General features: G+C 45.1%; 1 protein-coding gene across 1 annotated transcript in view; it reads right to left on the bottom strand.

Annotated features, from left to right (window-relative positions):
- Positions 1–442: 442 nt before the first annotated feature.
- LOC121584548 (vacuolar protein sorting-associated protein 13A-like) overlaps positions 443–22035 on the bottom strand; it is a 59677-nt gene continuing 38084 nt past the window's right edge. Inside the window, 10 exon segments of the mRNA XM_041900495.2 lie at positions 443–1127; positions 1388–1453; positions 7734–8018; positions 8497–8660; positions 8860–8935; positions 12099–12212; positions 12413–12494; positions 12660–12805; positions 13018–13046; positions 13049–13130. Of these exon segments, the coding sequence (XP_041756429.2) occupies positions 1047–1127; positions 1388–1453; positions 7734–8018; positions 8497–8660; positions 8860–8935; positions 12099–12212; positions 12413–12494; positions 12660–12805; positions 13018–13046; positions 13049–13130 (1125 nt within the window). The 3' untranslated portion in view covers positions 443–1046.

The raw sequence follows: 22035 nt of genomic DNA on the forward strand, positions 1-22035 counted from the left end.
TGACAAAGGCTTGCATGCAGGACACATCCTAGGCTCTGTTTGAATACTTGATGAATTCCTCCTTCCTTTCTCCATTCCTTGAAGAAATCCCTGATCTGACATGGTTGGATTGGAGAAAGCTGTGCTACAACAGTTGCTTCACACATCAATTTGTGTTAGATCAGTGATAACTTCAAGGGAAGAAGGAAGGAAGGAAGGAAGGAAGGGTGTGTTTTTAAAGTATTCAAACAGGGCCATCATCTTTCCACTTGACTTGTGGACCATCTGTCATGTGACCAGAGATGTCAAACGACATCTAAATATTCCCCTGTGGTACACTGATACTTATTTATTGAGTCTAACACATACCTGTTATAAACCGTTTAAACGGTTCATAATGGCATGGTAATGAATGTTGATAAAGTGATAGGAAAAGGTATGGATGAGAAAACGATGAAATAGATGTTTCAAAATGCACTTTATACAGTAGGAAGAGCAGTGGTGTTGAATGAGTGAACGACTGAGCGCATAGCAACAACTCTTCTGAAAGAGGGAGGGGCCTAAATGCCATGAGGGAGGACTGCTGACTGACCATTACGTCACTCCAGACCAATACAATATATTTCATATTAACTTCATATGAATAATATCAACTTTTCACATAATTTTTCATGGCTCTCTGATAGCATACCATTAATTATTATTTAATCAATTATATTATTATGATTATCGATCTCTTGGTTTTCTGACTCCGCCCCCTTACATGAAAGCGCAGATGGTTGAATGACAGATGAAGGGTAAAATAAATAGAATGATGGTTTTACATGACAAAATGCAAGGGGATCCTGCAGCAGAATCCTGAGAATACATGGGTGTTTTATAAAAAATGCTGGGCACATCTCCAGTTACCAAAAAATAAAGAATAGCCGAGAATGACAAACATTGCCTGGCAGCTGGTTATTCAGGAGGCCTAGAGTGATAAAATGTCCTGCTGGAGCAGGCTACTCCACAATGACCGACACAAACATACAGTACACATTAAAAGCTATGGAAGACCAAATAATTAACTAGGACTTAGCAGTTCGACTGTAGCAGTCATCATCACCATCACTGCCAGTCCTACTCCAATCAGTGAAAGCCACCCTTTTCTGTGGACATGACAAGAGAGAAGACAAAGCCAATGTCAGGGCAGACAGACAAGCCCGTCTCTAATAATATCTGGCTCTACAAAAACACATTGTTTCCATTTAAGCAAATTATCACATAATTTCACCACTTAAAACATCAGTACAGCAGTACAGTGCAGCTTCAAGACAAACTATGAAAGACCAAAGCATTACCTAGTGTTTATCAATTCCATTCTAGTTGTCATCATCCACATCAATAATACATTTCATTTCTATAGCACCTTTTCATCATCATCATCACCACCACCACTGCCAGTTCTACTCCAATCAGTGTAGACCACCATTTTCTGTGGACATTACAAGAGAGAAGACAAAGCCAATTTCAAGACAAAGACAGACAGAAACACATACAGAGAGACAGACGGTACCATGTCTGACACTACGATTCATCTCCAGCTCTACAAAAATCTTGTTTGCATTGAAAATAATATTATCCATCACTTCCCCTGTGAAACATCAATACAGAAGTACATTGCAGCTTCAAGATAAACTGTTGGTACTCAAGCAACTCAAGTTCCTGCCCAACTACATTGCTGACGCATGCCAGATCTTTCAAAACCTGGATATGTATTTAACATATCAGGTAACCAAAATTATACGTTATACCAATCTGATGCCTGACTGCACAGTTGATGTGGCATGGAACAATTGGTTGATGCAATGCAACACCTGCGCATCTAGTCAGGCAGGAGGAACTCGACCTCTGTCACGGTTTGTTCACACTGCAGGCCTTAATGTTCAAATCAGTTTTGTTTTTCAAATCCGTTTTGGAATACTGACTGTCCAAACAGCAAGTTACAAGCTTACCAAATCAGATTCGTGACAGTAGTCATTTGCTGACATGGCTACGCTTAGTTGTCATAGTAACAACAGTGGTGTATGCTGACTGGTGGCAGTGGTGTAAGTTCACTGGGTGGTGGTGCTTGTGCTTCCTCTCACTCACACAAGTTGTGTAGAACAGGGCTCGGGCAGCCGAGCGGAAATGGAGGAAAACTAGACTCCCCTGCGGACCTGGCATCTTTTTCACTCCCTCCTCTCTACATTTTCTTCATCTGTTTCTGCTGCTAAGGCCACTTTCTACCCACTCTAAATTCCAAGCATCTGCCTCCTAACCCTAGGAAGCTCTTTGCCACCTTCTCCTCCCCTGCTGAATCCCCCCTCCAATCTCCTGATTCTGCCTCCTCAACCCTCCTCTCCTCCCTTTCTGCATCCTTTGACTCTCTATGTCCCCTATCCTCCCGGCCGGCTCGGTCCTCCCCTCCAGCTCCGTGGCTTGATGACTCATTGCGAGCTCACAGAACAGGGCTCCGGGCAGCCGAGCGGAAATGGAGGAAAACTAGACTCCTCGCGGACCTGGCATCTTTTCACCCCCTCCTCTCTACATTTTCTTCATCTGTTTCTGCTGCTAAGGCCACGTTCTACCACTCTAAATTCCAAGCATCTGCCTCTAACCCTAGGAAGCTCTTTGCCACCTTCTCCTCCCTGCTGAATCCCCCTCTCTGTGGATGACTTTGTCAACCATTTTGAAAAGAAGGTTGACGACATCCGATCCTCGTTTGTTAAGTCAAATGACACTGCTGGTCCTGCTCACACTGCCCCTACCCTATGCTTTGACTTCTTTCTCCCCTCTCTCTCCAGATAAAATCTTGCGACTTGTGACGGCCGGGCCGCCCAACAACCTGCCCACTTGACCCTATCCCCTCCTCTCTTCTCCAGACCATCTCCGGTGACCTTCTCCCTTACCTCACCTCGCTCATTAACTCATCCTTGACCGCTGGCTATGTCCCTTCCGTCTTCAAGAGAGCGAGAGTTGCACCCCTTCTCAAAAAACCAACACTCAATCCCTCTGATGTCAACAACTACAGACCAGTATCCCTTCTTTCTTTTCTCTCCAAAACTATTGAGCGTGCCGTCTTTAGCCAACTCTCTTGCTATCTCTCTCAGAATGACCTTCATCATCCAAACCAGTCAGGTTTCAAGACTGGTCATTCAACTGAGACTGCTCTTCTCTGTGTCACGGAGGCTCTCCGCACTGCTAAAGCTAACTCTCTCTCCTCTGCTCTTGTCCTTCTAGACCTGTCTGCTGCCTTTGATACTGTGAACCATCAGATCCTCCTCTCCACCCCTCTCCGAGCTGGGCATCTCCCGGCGCGGCTCACTCTTGGATTAGCGTCCTGCCGGACCGGTCGCTCCTACCAAGTGGCGTGGCGAGAAGCTGTCTCCGCACCACGTGCTCTCACCACTGGTGTCCCCCAGGGCTCAGTTCTAGGCCCCTCTCCTATTCTCGCTATACACCAAGTCACTTGGCTCTGTCATATCCTCACATGGCCTCTCCTATCATTGCTACAGCAGACGACACACAACTAATCTTCTCCTTTCCCCCTTCTGATAACCAGGTGGCGAATCGCATCTCTGCATGTCTGGCAGACATATCAGTATGGATGACGGATCACCACATCAAGCTGAACCTTGGCAAGACGAGCTGCTCTTCCTCCCGGGGAAGGACTGCCCGTTCCATGATCTCGCCATCACGGTTGACAACTCCGCTTGTGTCCTCTCCTCCCAGAGTGCGAAGAGCCGGCGTGACCCTGGACAACACCCTGTCGTTCTCCCGCTAACATCAAGGCGGTGACCCGATCCTGTAGGTTCATGCTCTACAACATTCCGAGAGTACGACCCTGCCTTACACAGAAGCGGCACAGGTCCTAATCCAGGCACTTGTCATCTCCCGTCTGGATTACTGCAACTCGCTGTTGGCTGGGCTCCCTGCCTGTGCCATTAAACCCCTACAACTCATTCAGAATGCCGAGCCCGTCTGGTGTTCAACCTTCCCAAGTTCTCTCACGTCACCCCGCTCCTCCGCACACTACACTGGCTTCCAGTTGAAGCTCGCATCTGCTACAAGACCATGGTGCTTGCCTACGGAGCTGTGAGGGGAACGGCACCTCCCGTACCTTCAGGCTCTGATCAGTCCCTACACCCAAACGAGGGGCATTGTGTTCATCCACCTCTGGCCTGCTGGCTCCCCTACCTCTGCTGAAGCACAGTTCCGCTCAGCCCAGTCAAAACTGTTCACTGCTCCTGGCACCCCAATGGTGGAACAAGCTCCCCTCACGACGCCAGGACAGCGGAGTCACTCACCACCTTCCCGAGACATTTGAAACCCCACCTCTTTAAGGAACACCTGGGATAGGATAAGTAATCCTTCTACACCCCCCCTTACCCCACCCCCACCCCCAAAAAAAGTGGTTATCCCGCACACTAAGGTGAATCTTCCATTCCTCTCAAAAATTTTAGAAAAAGCTGTTGCGCAGCAACTCACTGCCTTTCTGAAGACAAACAATGTATACGAAATGCTTCAGTCTGGTTTTAGACCCCATCATAGCACTGAGACTGCACTTGTGAAGGTGGTAAATGACCTTTTAATGGCGTCAGACCGAGGCTCTGCATCTGTCCTCGTGCTACTAGACCTTAGTGCTGCCTTTGACACCATCGATCACCACATTCTTTTGGAGAGACTGGAAACCCAAATTGGTCTACACGGACAAGTTCTGGCCTGGTTTAGATCTACCTGTCGGAAAGATATCAGTTTGTCTCTGTGAATGGTCTGTCCTCCGACAAATCAACTGTACATTTCGGTGTTCCTCAAGGTTCCGTTTTAGGACCACTATTGTTTTCACTATATATTTTACCTCTTGGGGATGTTATTCGAAAACATAATGTTAACTTTCACTGCTATGCGGATGACACACAGCTGTACATTTCAATGAAGCATGGTGAAGCCCCAAAATTGCCCTCGCTAGAAGCCTGTGTTTCAGACATAAGGAAGTGGATGGCTGAAAACTTTTTTACTTTTAAACTCGGACAAAACAGAGATGCTTGTTCTAGGTCCCAAGAAACAAAGAGATCTTCTGTTAAATCTGACAATTAATCTTGATGGTTGTAAAGTCGTCTCAAATAAAACTGTGAAGGACCTAGGCGTTACTCTTGACCCTGATCTCTCTTTTGTGAACATATCAAGACTGTTTCAAGGACAGCTTTTTTCCATCTACGTAACATTGCAAAAATCAGAAATTTTCTGTCCAAAAATGATGCAGAAAAATTGATCCATGCATTTGTTACTTCTAGATTGGACTACTGCAATGCTCTATTTTCCGGCTACCCGGATAAAGCACTAAATAAACTTCAGTTAGTGCTAAATACGGCTGCTAGAATCCTGACTAGAACCAAGAAATTTGATCATATTACTCCAGTGCTAGCTTCCCCTACACTGGCTTCCTGTTAAGGCAAGGGCTGATTTCAAGGTTTTACTGTTAACCTATAAAGCGTTACATGGGCTTGCTCCTACCTATCTTTCCGAGTTGGTCCTGCCGTACATACCAATACGTCGCTACGGTCACAAGCACACGGCCTCCTAATTGTCCCTAGAATTTCCTAAGCAAACAGCGGGAGGCAGGGCTTTCTCCTATAGATCTCCATTTTTATGGAACAGTCTGCCTACCCATGTGAGAGACGCAGACTGGGTCTCAACCTTTAAGTCTTTACTGAAGACTTATCTCTTCAGTAGGTCATATGATTGAGTGTGAGTCTGGCCCAGGGAGTGTGAAGGGTGAACGGAAAGGCTGGAGCAACGAACAGCCCTTGCTGTCTCTGCCAGGCCGGTTCCCCCCCTCCACTGGGGTTCTCTGCCTCTAACCCTGTTGCAGGGGCTGAGTCACTGGCTTGCTGGTGCTCTTTCATGCCGTCCCCTGGGAGGGGTGCGTCACTTGAGTGGGTTGAGTTACTGACGTGATCTTCCTGTCTGGGTTGGCGCCCCCCCTTGGTTTGTGCTGTGGTGGAGACCTCTGTGGGCTATACTCGGCCTTGTCTCAGGATTGTAAGTTGGTGGTTGGGGATATCCCTCTAGTGGTGCGGGGGCTGTGCTTTGACGGAGTGGGTGGGGTTATATCCTTCCTGTTTGGCCCTGTCCGGGGGTTTCCTTCGGATGGGGCCACAGTGTCTCCGGACCGCTCCTGTCTCAGCCTCCAGTATTTATGCTGCAGTAGTTTATGTGTCGGGGGGCTGGGGTTAGTTGGTTATACCTGGAGTACTTCTCCTGTCTTATCCAGTGTCCTGTGTGAATTTAAGTATGCTCTCTCTAATTCTCTCGTTCTCTCTTTCTCTCTGAGAACCTGAGCCCTAGGACCATACGTCAGGACTACCGGGCATGATGACACCTTGCTGTCCCCAGTCCGCCTGGCCTTGCTGCTATTCCAGTTTCAACTGTTCTGCCTGCGCTACGAAACCCCTACCTGTCCCAGACCTGCTGTTTTCAACTCTAAATGATCGGCTATGAAAAGCCAACTGAGAGACCTGAGCCCCTAGGACCATACGCCGGGACTACCGGCCGTGGTGACTCCTTGCTGTCCCCAGTCCGCCTGGCCTTGCTGCTATTCCAGTTTAAACTGTTCTGCCTGCGGTTATGGAACCCCTACCTGTCCCAGACCTGCTGTTTTAAACTCTAATGATCGGCTATGAAAAGCCAACTGAGATTTATTCCTGATTATTATTTGACCATGCTTGTCACTTATGAACATTTTGAACATCTTGGCATGGTTCTGTTATAATCTCCACCCGGCACAGCCAGAAGAGGACCGGCCACCCCTCATAGCCTGGTTCCTCTCTAGGTTTCTTCCTAGGTTTTGCCTTTCTAGGAGTTTTTCCTAGCCACCGTGCTTCTACACCTGCATTACTAGCTGTTTGGGGTTTTAGGCTGGGTTTCTGTACAGCACTTCGAGATATTAGCTGATGTAAGAAGGGCTATATAAAATAAAATTGATTGATTGATTGAATTCACCAATTTGTAAGTCGCTCTGGATAAGAGCATCTGCTAAATGACGTAAATGTAAAACTGAGTGTGGACTGTCTGAATTGGGTTCTTCGGGTGGCTGTGTAAACAAAGCCTATGTCGGATTCCACACACAGAGCGCTACAACATCCATGCTCTATAGGAGAACTATAGAGCAGCCGAGTCAAATCTAATCAAATGAAATGTATTGGTCACATACACATGGTTAGCAAATGTTATTGCAAGTGTAGCGAAATGCTTGTGCTTCTAGTTCCGACAGTGCAGTAATATCTAGCAAGTAATATCTAACAGTTCCACGACAAATATCTAATACACACAAATCTAAGTAAAGGAATGGAATAAGAATATATAAATATATGGATGAGCAATGTCATTGTCAGAGCGGCATAGACTAAGATGCAATAGATAGTATAGATAATCAGAGATGAGGATGAAAGAAACAATGAAGATGAAAATCTATCTGGACTCTGAGATGCAATAAGTGGCTGAGAGTGAGAGAGGGAGGGAAAGTGGATGTTTATGTGAGGCCACACATTAACATGAACCCTGACACCTGACCTTATGGGGTCGTGTTCGTTAGGATACGAATTGAAAAACAGTTTAGAAGATTAGAGTTTCTTATTGGAGTTCACATAATCCCTCCCAATTGAAGTCAGAGGAGTCCTCTGTTTACGGAGGACATAAGGGTTAGTTTATGTTTTAAAGATCATTCCTGTTACCTGTAATATCTGGCTGCCGACGCCTTCTCTCTCCTTATATGGTCGGATGACCCCGTCCTCGTGGATGAAGCGAGGCGGACGCAGACTCTCCACGTCCTGAGACGTCTCAGCCGCCCTCTTGATGCCCTGGAAGGTGCTGCTGGCCATGTCGATGACGCCTCCTGTGGGTCTGGCCACAGCCCCCACCAGCCCCTTCCCAACACCCTTAAAGAAGCCTGCCATACCCTCCTTCTGAGCACCTCTAATGGGCTTGGTGACGATCCCTGTGATCCCACTGACGAAGCCCTAAGATGGAGAACGGGAGTGTTACAGACAGAGAGAACAGACCGTTTCTACTGCCCAGCTATGCTGGTAAGACTCACAGACAGCTGGATTGTGTTCAGTAGGCACCCGACGGGAGAAGACTATCTGAACTTGACCATTAGGAACACCTATTGCTATTCATAAAGCTTCTTTAGTAATAATATTTATATAATAATACGTCTCTTAGGCTGTGTTTACAAAGGCAGCACAATTCTGATCTTTTGCCCAATTATTGGCAAAATAGCTGTTCTGATTGGTCAAAAGACCAATTAGTGGAAAAATATCAGAATTAGGCTGCCTGTGTAAACACAACCATATCTTCAATTTCCCCTGCAACGTAGTAGGTTACGTTGTTCTACTACACACATCCCGGTTCTGTTGTGCTGATATTGCTGGGTTCGATTCTCGGACACCAGTTAGGTTGTACTGGTGTTTGTGTTCTATAGTGGGTCAGACTCACAGACACCAGTCCTTTGCCTCCACGGGTCAGGCCCTCTCTCAGGCCGCTGGGCTGCTTGTTCATAGTCTCTCGTCTCTTCTGCTGGTACTCCTCATCCATCGTCATGGCAGCCACACCCTTCGCCATGGCGCCTGTTATCCTGGAGGCAGCGCCCGCAATGCCCCCTGGGAGAGGAGACAGAGTGAACACACAGTCGCGAAGAGGAGAGAGGAGAAAGAAGAGAGGGGGGCGAGAGAAGAGAGAGGGCGAGAGAAATGTCAGGGTGTAAATATAGTTAAGTAAGTCAGAAGTGGAGGGAAGGCAATGAGGGAACTAAGCAGAATCAAGGTGAGCAGAAAAGAGATGAACGAGAATGACACTTACCCACTGCTCCTCCAACCAGCGCCTTCACCCCCAGTGCCATACCCTCCACAAACTCCTCTGGCCCCTGGATAGCTCCCTGGAGAACCCCCAAAACAGAGTTACTCAGATGCATACCATCTATACAGATAACTACTGCACAGTGTCAAGTATTACACATTCATACTGGCAGTGTTTGACGCTACACAGTACCAGTCAAAAGTTTGGACACACCTACTCATTAAAGGGTTTTTCTTTATTTTTACTATTTTCTACATTGTAGAATAATAGTGAAGACATCAAAACTATGAAATAACACATATGGAATCATGTAGTAACCAAAAAAGTGGTTACTACTTTTTATATTTTATATTCTTCAAAGTAGCCACCCTTTGCCTTAATGACAGCTTTGCACACTCCTGGCATTCTCTCAACCAGCTTCATGAGCAATGCTTTTCCAACAGTTTTGAAGGAGTTCCCACATATGCTGAGCACTTGTTGGCTGCTTTTCCTTCACTCTGCGGTCCAACTCATCCCAAACCATCTCAATTGGGTTGAGGTTGGGTGATTGTGGAGGCCAGGTCATCTGATGCAGCACTCCATCACTCTCCTTATTGGTCAAATAGCTTCAAATAGCCCTTACACAGCCTGGAGGTGTGTTTTGGGTCATTGTCCTGTTGAAAAACAAATGATAGTCCCACTAAGCGCAAACCAGATGGGATGGCGGCAGGTAGCTTAGTGGTTAAGAGCGTTGTGCCAGTAACCGAAAGGTCGCTGGTTCTAATCCCCGAGCCGACTAGGTGAAAAATCTGTCGATGTGCCCTTGAGCAAGGCACTTAACCTGGATAAGAGCGTCTGCTAAATGACTAAAATGTAAATGTAATGGCGTATCGCTGCAGAATGCTGTGGTAGCCATGCTGGTTAAGTGCGCCTTGAATTCTAAATAAATCACAGACAGTGTCACAAGCAAAGCACCCCCACACCATCACACCTCCTTCTTCATGCTTCACGGTGGGAACCATATATGCGGAGATCATCCGTTCACCTACTCTGCGTCTCACAAAGACACGGCGGTTGGAACCAAAAATCTCAAATTTGGACTCAGACCAAAGGACAGATTTCCACCGGTCTAATGTCCATTGCTCGTGTTTCTTGGCCCAAGCAAGTATCTTCTTCTTATTGGTGTCCTTTAGTAGTGGTTTCTTTGCAGCAATTCGACCATGAAGGCCTGATTCACACAGTCTCCTCTGAACAGTTGAGATGTGGCTGTTACTTGAACTCTGTGAAGCATTTATTTGGGCTGCAATCTGAGGTGCAGTTAACGCTAATGAACTTATCCTCTGCAGCAGAGGTAACTCTGGGTCTTCCATTCCTGTGGCGGTCCTCATGAGAGCCAGTTTCATCATAGTGCTTGATGGTTTTTGCGACTGCACTTCAAGAAACTTTTAAAGTTCTTGAAATTCTCCAGATTTTTAAAAATATTTTTATATTTTGTATTTAACCTTTATTTAACCAGGTAAGCCAGTTGAGAACAAGTTCTCATTTACAACTGCTACCTGGCCAAGATAAAGCAAAGCAGTGTGATAAAAAACAACAACACAGAGTTACACATGGGATAAACAAAACGTACAGTCAATAACACAATAGAAAATCTATATACAGTGTGTGCAAATGTAGTAAGTTATGGAGGTAAGGCAATAAATAGGCCATAGTGCAAAATAATTATTTAGTTCCAGTCATTGGCAGCAGAGAACTGGAAGGAATGGCGGCCAAAGGAGGTGTTGGCTTTGGGGATGACCAGTGAGATATACCTGCTGGAGCGCATACTACAGGTGGGTGTTGCTATGGTGACCAATGAGCTAAGATAAGGCGGGGATTTGCCTAGCAGTGATTTATAGATTACCTGGAGCCAGTGGGTTTGGCGACGAATATGTAGTGAGGGCCAGCCAACGAGAGCGTACAGGTCACAATGGTGGGTAGTATATGGGGCTTTGGTGACAAAACGAATGGCACTGTGATAGACTACATCCAGTTTGCTGAGTAGAGTGTTGGAGGCTATTTTGTAAATCACATCATCGAAGTCAAGGATCGGTAGGATAGTCCGTTTTACGAGGGCATGTTTGGCAGCATGAGTGAAGGAGCCTTTGTTGCGAAATAGGAAGCCGATTCTAGATTTAACTTTGGATTGGAGATGCTTAATGTGAGTCTGGAAGGAGAGTTTACAGTCTAACCAGACACCTAGGTATTTGTAGTCCACATATTCTAAGTCAGACCCGCTGAGAGTAGTGATTCTAGTCGGGCGGGCGGGTGCAAGCAGCGTTCGATTGAAGAGCATGCATTTAGTTTTACTAGTGTTTAAGAGCAGTTGGAGGCTACGGAAGGAGTGTTGTATGGCATTGAAGCTCGTTTGGAGGTTTGTTAACACAGTGTCCAATGAAGGGCCAGATGTATACAAAATGGTGTCGTCTGCGTAGAGGTGGATCTGAGAGTCACCAGCAGCAAGAGCAACATCATTGATATACACAGAGAATAGAGTCGGCCTGAGAATTGAACCCTGTGGCACCCCCATAGAGACTGCTAAAGGTCCAGACAACAGGTCCTCCGATTTGACACATTGAACTCTATCTGAGAAGTAGTTGGTGAACCAGGCGAGGCAGTCATTTGAGAAACCAAGGCTATTTAGTCAGCCAATAAGAATGCAGTGATTGACAGAGTCGAAAGCCTTGGATTGACTGACCTTCATGTCTTAAAGTAATGATGGACTGTCGTTTCTCTTTGCTTATTTGAGCTGTTCTTGCCATAATATGGACTTGGTCTTTTACCAAATAGGGCTATCTTCTGTATACCACACCTACCTTGTCATAACACAACTGATTGGCTCAAACGCATTAAGATGGAAAGACATTCCACAAATTAACTTTTAACAAGGCACACCTGTTAAATTAAATGCATTCCAGTTGACTACCTCATGAAGCTGGTTGAGAGAATGCCAAGAGTGTGCAAAGCTGTCATCAAGGCAAAGGGTGGCTATTTGAAGAATCTCAAATATAAAATATATTTTCATTTGTTTAACACTTGTTTGGTTACTACATGAGTCCATGTGTGTTATTTCATAGTTTTGATGTCTTCACTATTATTCTACAATGTAGAAAGAAAAACCCTTGGATGAGTAGGTGTCCACTCTTTTGACTGGTACTGTAAAATATTTAGGTCATACGTTGTTTGAGCTGGCGTGGTTCATACTGGTTGCACTGTGGTCTTACCTGATAGGGCTCATAGAAGAAAGCCTCCACTCCCTCAGACAGACCTCGGATCAGTCCAAAGGGGTTTCCCAGCACGTCCAAGCCCAACACCAGCACATACATCTGCTTTATCGCCTGAGACACGGATGGGAACATGGCTCAGTTCTCTTGTGTATCATAGTAACTACATTACTTGTCAGGGAGGGGGGGATCCTAACTTGAGGAACTTGGATAGAACTAAATTTTCACATAAATCATTAATTGAAATGAATGGGTGACTTGTTAAGAATTGGCCATTAGGTCCCACTTGGAGTGGAGTGTGTGTGAGATGTTACCTGTTTCGAGTAGTGTCTGATGACCTCCCATTGTAGTTGCTGGGTAGTGCGAAACTGGAATGTCAGCTCGAAATAGGCCAATCTAGGGAAGTTACAGAAAATGACTGTGGGTCAGACGCTAGTGTAAATGTATGCAAAAAGGGGACATGGTCAAATAAAGCCTTGTCAAAAGCAAATAAATAGCATGAAGTGGTTTTGTAGAGTTTCTGTTTGTTACGTGTGTGTGTGCCATTGTATGTGTCCATACTTGAAGACGACGTCCTGCACGTCAGTGAGGGTTGCTCCGATGCTCTTCAGCAGCAGATTGAGGGATTGGACAGGGATGACCTCAGTCTCCCTCTTCTCCTTATTACCATCCTCTCCCCCAGAACTCAAAGAGAAACTCAGGTGCAGCTGCCAAACAAACACACCTTACTATATATAGATCATCCCTAGACCAGGAGTTTTCCTGATCCCATGACTATGGTGCATAACTGGTAAATAACAGTTCATGACTAGAGGGCCTACTGTTTTTTACTGGTCAGGCCATGCTGTCTAGAAAAACTCCTGGCCTAAGGTATGTAGCATACACACAGTAAAAGCACTGTGACGACACTGAAGCTCACCTTGATGGGAGAGATGTGGAAGTACTCAAGAGACTGATAGGGGGCGTGTCAGCGGCTGAGATGTGGTTCATCTCAGTCTTCAGATACTCAATGTCCTTCTCAAACAACTCCACCTGAACACCACCGAGAGAGAGGAGAGAGATATATTCAGTCTTAAACCTTAACAGGAGGAGCGGAGAGTGAACCCCGGAACTTTCAGTGCGTTTGTAAACAACCAGCGGTTCTGTCGCGGCTGTAAACAGCTAGCTAATTTTCCCCAAACATCAGACACCCACTGACCTCGGACACTTTCTAGCGGTTGGAGAACTGAATCACCTCGAGCTCAACATTTAAATGGGCTGAAAAATAACGGTAAGTTTTGTGACTAACGACACCCTTTTAGCTAGCTGACCACCGATTTTCAGTGCAATTTATGTAAGTTAAGTTAGGTTTTGAGAGTTTTCAAAAAGTTATATGTACACATTTTGTGGAACACGCTGCATATTGTAAAAATTCGACTGCGCGACAGACCACACCTAATTTAATATCCAACTTTTTACCTCTGAAATATAGCTAACGGATTTTCTAATGTTGCTATCTTAGTTGCTAAATGTTGATAGAACTGCTAAGTAAGCAAAAAGGAAAGAAATTGTAAGTGTTAGATAATACATATCACGAAAACAGCTGCATGTTGTCAAGCTTTACCGTATCAAAATTGGAGTCCTCTGACGGAGGCGTTTTGCACAATCTGCAAAAATGTATTTGGAAATTTGAACCATGAACTTTTCGAGCACCTATCACTGTTGGCTATATTTCATCTTACAACAGCTACATAGAGGCAGTATTTAGTTAAATGGTACAATGTATGCATCAATATTACACTAATTGGGACACTAATTTTCATTACAGATAACATCAAACAAAAAAACGTGGTACACTTTCAGTTATTGTGAAATACTTTCATCACCTTTCAATGCCTTAGCTTTGAAATGTAAATGTTTATACATATTCAGATTGAGTTATCTTTCTAAAATGTGTATAGTATGCCAAGTTATTTAGCTACATGTATTTACCACTGCAGCATGGAGAAAGTCAAGAGAAGCAATGGAGTGAGGTGGACCTATGTTCCATGCCATGGAGGACTGCCGGGGCGGGATGGCTATCCGCCAGGCTGCCAAGGTTAGGCATCTTTTGTTTTTAGGGAGATTACCATGTGTATGTGAATTTTATCTGCTAGTACAGTTTTCTTTTCTTATCTACCAAGGTGCATGGTGTACCTCAGCAGACCCTGGCGGACAGGCTGAGCGGCCGGGTGACCCATGGTTGTCATGATGGACCACCCACATTGCTGCACCAGAGGATGAAAAGTCTCTGGTGCAGTGCTGTATCTACTGCGCCAGCCATGGGTTCCCCTTCACCCAGACAGAGGCTGATGAAATACGCAGACAAATCCGCAGGTATTTGGTGTTCTGTGTTTATGTATGTAGAATGCTGACTGACTGTTATCAATGTGTGTGATGTAAATGTGGATGTGTAGTGATGCCAAACAAACATTTTCATCCTGGATGGACAATTATATATTCTATTCTATTGTAGGTTTCGGCACCCCGGGAAACAATCCCACCACTGGGGGAAGAGGTGGTGGGAAATGTTCAAGAGAAAACACAAGAACCTAAGCATGAGGAGGCCGGACACCCTGGACAGGGAGAGCTGAGTGTGCCACACGTCCGACGATGGACACCTTCTTCGCTTCTTATGAGAAGCACTTGGAGGAGAGTGGGTTGAGGGAGAAACCCAGACAAATCTATAACTGCGATGAGTCTGGGTTTCGTACGCGACCAGAGCAGGCTCAAAGTGCTGGCTCCCGGGCGCAAACACGTGTACCAGCAGGCTCCGGGGACCAAGAGCACATCACAGTGCTGGCCTGCTTAATGCAACTGGGAGGACATCCCCCGTTTATCATCTACCCCAAGTGTTTCCCCGGTGGCCACTACACACTGGGAGGCCCCCCCAAGCCTTGTGGGACGGTCAAGCAGTGGCTACATTGTGGGGACCTGTTCAAGAAGTGGTTTCAGCACTTCATTAAGTATGCAGTGAAAGAGCGCCCTCTCCTTCTCCTCTTTGATGGGCACAAGAGCCACATGGACCCGGAAGTGCTCGCGGTGGCACTAAGGGGAAGGGGTTATACTTCTTTGTCTTCCACCACACTGCACCCATGTCCTCAGCCGCTGGACGTGGCATACTTTGGCCCTTTAAAGGCTGAGTTCTCCGGTAGCTGGAGACCTTAGCCATTTTGACCACTCCTACATGGTAAACAAATCAGAATTTGCCAGAGTATTCGCTACCCGTACCAGCGATGCAAGGACATGCGCTATGTGGTGAAGGGTTTGAAAGTGTGCCCTCTTCCCTTTTGACCCTTCAGCCATTGATGGGTCCCGTTTAATGCCGTCTCGGACCCTACCGGGTCCCAACACCGCCTCTACTGGAACCGTAGCAATGTGCCATCCATCAGACACCTCCTCCCCAGCGACCACAGGAGGACCCTCAGCCCCTGTCCCAGTCCCAGCCGCTGCTCCAGTCCTATCCCTGGCTCTAGAAGAGCACCCCCTAATAGAGGGGGCTGAGTAGCGAGACCTGGGGCACATCCTTACTGTCCTGAAGTATCGGCTGGACCGATACAGAAGACTCCCTGTGGTCGCCACATGCCTCACCGGGGAGGAATAGACGCGCCAGTGGCAGGAGAGGGGTGAGAAGGAGAGGGCCGGGCAGAGGAGAAAGAGCGTCGGGCAGCCCTCAGAACACAGAGGGCACAGGAGAGGGCTGCCATGGATGAGACCACTGACGCCATCGCCTCTGCTGGGCCCCCTGCTGGAGACCACACCTGACAGCTGCATCACCACTGCCAGTGCCTCCCAGTGTGCAACACCTGTAGGAGCCGCCGGAGTCCCCAGCTGCAGAAGAAGGCCACATGCCTACTCCCCCGGCCACACCATCGTCGGCCCCCTCAACCCCACCATTACAAACACCAGCTCCTCCAAGCCGTCGTCGGCGGTTTTGTCCACCACCACCACGATGTACACCACCCCCCATGTCTGTCACCACCAACACGGCCTCCTCTGGACCAACTGCCTCCTCCGTCTCCCCTGGTCACACCACCATAGCAGCCTCGTCTGATGTCCCTGCCCCCCTGCAATTTGAATACCACCACCTCACAGGTAAACACATGTTAAATTACGAAAAAAATGACTGTTTGTTATCTGTTTTATAAAACAGCAATGTAAAAAAATATATATATATATCTTTATATATCTACAGTAAATAGCACCAGCCCTCAAGTCATCTCCGCCTCCTCCAAAACCTCTGCAGCTTCCTCCAGAGTATTGATGTAAAAAAAAGTTGAAAAGGGTTTTCATGCAACATGCTCTCTAACACCACTTTTTCTCAAACTGCAGCACAGAAAAGGAGAGAAAAGCTACACCCGGTCACATCTGATCACACCACCCATGGCACCACTCTCAGGTACTTCATAATCTGTTTTTCTCGCTCTCTCAGTTGTATCAATTACTATTGTTGTTGAAGAACTTCTACATTTTTAAAAACCATATTAATCAATTTGTATTATTATTTAATTTTTTATAAAAGAAGACACCACCTGCTGTGCTCGCTGCGGGAGCGTGATCCGCCCTGCAAGCTCCTCTCAGGAGTGTAGGATCCGAGGTGCCATGGGTGTGCTGTGACTTTTGCCAGCACTGGTTCCACTGCAGGTGTGTGCAGTGGGATCCAGAGGTAGCGGTGGAGCTGGATTTTTATTGTGATTTTTGTGACAATATAGGGATGGAGGTCGAGATTTAATTGTTTGTTTTGTTTGTGTTCATATGAAATTATGTATTTGTTCAAAAAAATAAATGTCTAAAATATAATATATATATTTGTTGAACCCATCTTGTGTATTTCTTCCTTTACTTTCCAAGTGCACCTCTGCAACACAAACTCCAACAGTGTTTTCATTGTTTTATGTTAATGCACATAACTGAAATTAAAGTGTATTTGATGTAAATTATTAATACTCATATTTCATTTGGTTACAACACTGAATATGTTGGTGAAGAACCATTTTTATGAGTCCACAAGAGGGCGCACCGTACGCAATGAAAAGTTGACAGGCAAGTCATTATTTTTACCTGAAGACTAGCCATCTAGTAAACACTTCCGGGTACGTGGTTGGTGTCTCTTTTTTCAACAAAATTAAACGGATATATCTTGTAATTGAACAAAATAGTAAGGTGCCCAATAACTGGGGGCCGTATACAGATAATACGGGACGTATTTTTTTGCTAAACCGCTTATCAAAAGCAGATAACAGTAATATTTTCAAATGAAATGTCAAACTTGCTAATTGCTAAACCGTTAGCTAACATAGTTTAGTTGTTTTCATAGTAATCGCGGGTGGGATGGTCATTACGTCTGGGGACAAATCTATTTTAGAAAATTAAAGTTGATAGATTTCCCAAAGAAAAATCGCAGCTGGCTGCATTGCCTGCATGGATAGTAACATTAGCAGCAGGAGGTGGCGGTGCCAGGATGATATGTAGCACACTGGTAAATTGTTTATCAAGTTAACCAAATATTCTAGGTAACGTCAGTTAGCTACATACAAATAGGATAGACAGCCATCCAATATATATTTTTTAATGACACCAACGTTAGCTTGATCTGCTACAAACAACCTTAGCTACCTAACTAGCTAAAGTGTTTAGTATGTAGCCAAATTAAGTAACGCCTCCACCACAGTCCCACTGACTATTTCTTCACTGGAACACCATGCAATTGGTTTATTATGCATTCTACAATAATGCGGGCGCGCTAAGATTTTGTCATAGACACATACTTTGGGGTTAGACTGATCAGTTTACCATAGTAGGATCTACTTAGGGTTGATTTAGAATGGAATAGGTTTAAGGGGTGCATTTTATATTTGGGGTAGCAGTCAGACAGCTGTAGGTACGTTACACCCAATGAACCCTTCACAGATTTTCAATCCCGAGTCCAAACACTGTCAGCCCTGAATTTGGTCGTCAAACAAATTTCTACTTAACTAACTGGTAAAAGGCAGAAGCTGACGCACCCCTAAAACATTTTTAGAGGTGCAGACTGGTTAAACTATAAAAATAAAGACAACACTATGTTCCCAAACATTTTAATGGGTATAGTAACCAACGTTTCAGCATTGCCGAAACATTGGCTGCTCTACCCATTAAAATGTTTGGGAGCATAATTGGTGTGCAACTTTATTTTTATACTAAACTAACAAGAACTCTTCCACTGAAAGTTGTATGTTATATTTGAGCTTCACTCTGAGATGGCCTGAACATAGCAGAACCTCTATGCAGGAGTCTGATTATCATACCGGTCTGGAGGAAATGCAAGGAATACAGTGTAGTTTGTATTAAAGAAAGGCTTGAAAACCCATTGTGTGTTGGTGGCTGAGAAATGCACTGTAGACCTTGTTTGATTTATTAGACCATGCATATGCAGTTTCTTGTCTTTGCTGTGTTCATTTTTCCCCTTCTACCACAGGCAGTTTTATGTCCTTTCCCCGTCTTGCTCTGCAGAACCAGTTTTCGGTCTAATTCGAAACATTGGCACTTTACCCCCTGGGTACAATTCAGTGTTGCAAATATATTTTGTGTGAAGCTAGAGATTTGCAGACTTTTGATTGCTTTCTATATAAGGAGTGAAAAGGTGGAATTTAAAGATACTATAGAAGTTATGTTTGAAGGTTATTTTATTCACATTTTGATTATTTTGGAAGTTTTATAGTGAACATGAAATAGGCTTACATTACTGTTCAACTGGCCTGACATTGGAATGAATAAAGGATTATGCACAAGCAAACTAATTGTCTGGATATTTTTGGTATTGCAGCAACATGAGAGTGTATTGATGCACCATTGTACTAGGTAACTAGGAGGAATGGGTTGATTTATGAAAAATGTTGAGTTGAAAATGTCCCTAATCAGAACCTACCCATGCATTTACAACTTCTCACCTGTCGCAGACCGTGTCAGTGTAGTAATGAAAACTTTCCACATGGTGAGACACCATACTGTACCTACTGACTTGTAGCTAGCTGGCAGCCAGCCAACTGCAGTATCAAAACAAATCCCTCACCTCTAATACCAAGTTAGCTAGTTTCAAATGTATCTATTGAAAGCTCATGTCTCTGAATAGTTGCAATTCAACCAAGAATTGTCTTGACGTTTGGTGCTGGGAGTCTCCCAGCACAATGACAATGTCAAAAGACAATTCTTGGTTGATTCGCAGCTAGTCTCTGAACAACCTGGCTACTAGTGTGTTCGCAACAGGTTTGCCTCTGCCTGACTCATATACCCTTTCCCACACCGCAGAGCGATTGACTGAGGTTTGGTTGAAGAAAATAATTAGGTCCCTGGTAATGAACAGATTTTCAGTCCCAAAGAGAGAACTATGACAAATTATACAAAAAAACAAATATCACATGTTATATCACTTGAGAATAATGAAGCAAGTCCTGGTCTAATTTCTAATGTTTTCTATCCTCAGATACAGAGACCTGTGAACGCTGCTAAACCCTGTCTGCGGATGAAGGTCACAAAGAGAGTCCCAAGTCCTGGAGAGACTGAAGGGTACAGTGCATTCGGAAAGTATTCAGACCCCTTGACTTTTTCCACATTTTGTTACATTAGACTTATTCTAAAATTGATTAAATAAATACAAATATTCATCAATTTACATACAATACCCCATAATGACATAGCGAAAACAGGTTTTTAGAAATGTTTGTAAATGTATAAAACCAAAACAGAAATATGCATTTACATAAGTATTCAGACCCTTTGCTATGAGACTCGAAATTGAGCTCAGGTGCATCCTGTTTCCATTGATCATCTTTGAGATGTTAGAAACTTGATTGAGTCCACCTGTGGTAAATTCATTTGATTGGACATGATTTGGAAAGGCACACAACTGTCTATATAAGGTCCCACAGTTGACAGTGCATGTCAGAGCAAAAACCAAGCCATGATATCGAAGGAATTGTCCGTAGAGCTCCGAGACAGGATTGTGTCGACGCACAGATCTGGGGAAGGGTAGCAAAACATTTCTGCAGCATTTAAGGTCCCCAAGAACACAGTGACCTCCATCATTCTTATAAGGAAGAAGTTTGGAACCATCAAGACTCTTCCTAGAGCTGGCCGCCCGGCCAAACTGAGCAATCGAGGGAGAAGGGCCTTGGTCAGGTAGGTGACCAAGAACCCGATGGTCACTCTGACATAGCTCCAGAGTTCCTCTGTGGAGATGGGAGAACCTTCCAGAAGGACAACCATCTCTGCAGCACTCCACCAATCAGGCCTTTATGGTAGGGTCGCTAGACGGAAGCCACTCCTCAGTAAAAGGCACATGACAGCCTGCTTTGAGTTTGCCAAAAGGCACCTAAAGGGCTCTCAGACCATGAGAAACAAGATTCTCTGGTCTGATGAAACCGCGATTGAACTTTTTGGCCTGAATGCCAAGCGTCGGGACAAGTCTCTGAATGTCCTTGAGTGGCCCAGCCAGAGCCCGGATTTGAACATCTCTGGAGAGACCTGAAAATAGCTGTGCAGCGATGCTCCCCATCCAACCTGACAGAGCTTGAGAGATTCTGCAGAGAAGAATGGGAGAAACTCCCCAAATACAGGTGTGCCAAGCTTGTAGTGTCATACCCAAGAAGACTCGAGGCTGTAATCGCTGCCAAAGGTGCTTCAACAAAGTACTGAGTAAAGGGTCTGAATACTCATGTAAATGTGAGTGCAGTTTTTTGTTTATTATCAATTTGCAAAAACTTCTCAAACCTGTTTTTGGTTTGTCATTATGGGAGCATTGTATGTAGATTGATGAGGGGGAAAAACAATTTAATCCATTTCAGAATAAGGGGTCTGAATACATTATAGTTTCTCTTGCTCCTAGAGATCTAGGTACTGGGTGTGCAGGTTTCTGTTAAAGGCCAGCCCTGACATTCTGCTAATTATTTGTATTAGACACTATTCAATCATCTCTTGTTTTGGAGTAAGATGAATGTCTATACCCACTAACCATTTACATAGGTGTTCTTTGTATGATATGAAATACAGTGTTGATTCTTTGATTTAAGTATAGTGTATTTTTTGGTCATTGAACATTCCCTGTTTGTCTGTTTTATTTGGTTGTCACTAATTCTCATTTTGTTTGATATTGCACAGATTTGCAGCTGATGTCCATGATCACTTGTGTGGGTGTAACAATCCCTATATGGCTGACCTAGGATGCAACCCCTGTCCACAACAGTACTTCATACCCACAAAGCAGCATCCATTATCCTAACAAAACCATGATCTTGGTTGGGCTAGGATAACAGGACTTTAGGTCTCAGGGTGGGTGACAGCACCACATGATGGCGTGGCGGTAGAGCCGTGAATCAGAAAACCAGTCAGTATCTGGTGACCCCATTTGCCTTATACAGCACGACATCTCCTTCGCATATAGTTGATCAGCCTGTTCATTTTGGCCTGTGGAATTTTGTCACACTCCTCTTCAATGGCTGTGCGAAGTTGCTGGATACTGGCAGGAACTGGAACACGCTGTTGTACACATCGATCCAGAGCATCCCAAACATGCTCAATGGATGACATGTCTGGTGAGTATGCAGGCCATGGAAGAACTGGGACATTTTCAGCTCCCATGAATTGTGTACAGATTCTTGCGACATAGGGCCGTGTATTATCATGCTGAAACATGAGGTGATGGCGACTGATGAATGGCATGACAATGGGTCTCTGTGCATTCAATTTGCCATCGATAAAATGCAATTGTGTTTGTTGTCCGTAGCTTATGCCTGCCCATACCATAACCCCACCGCCACCGTGGGGCACTCTGTTCACAACGTTGACATCAGCAAACCACTCGCCCACACACCGCCATACACGCTTATCTGCCATCTGCCCGGTACAGTTGAAACCGGGATTCATCCGTGTGGCCTCCTGTAGC

The sequence above is a fragment of the Coregonus clupeaformis genome, chromosome 16 (assembly GCF_020615455.1).
Source record: "Coregonus clupeaformis isolate EN_2021a chromosome 16, ASM2061545v1, whole genome shotgun sequence".
NCBI classification, from domain to species: Eukaryota; Metazoa; Chordata; class Actinopteri; order Salmoniformes; family Salmonidae; genus Coregonus; species Coregonus clupeaformis.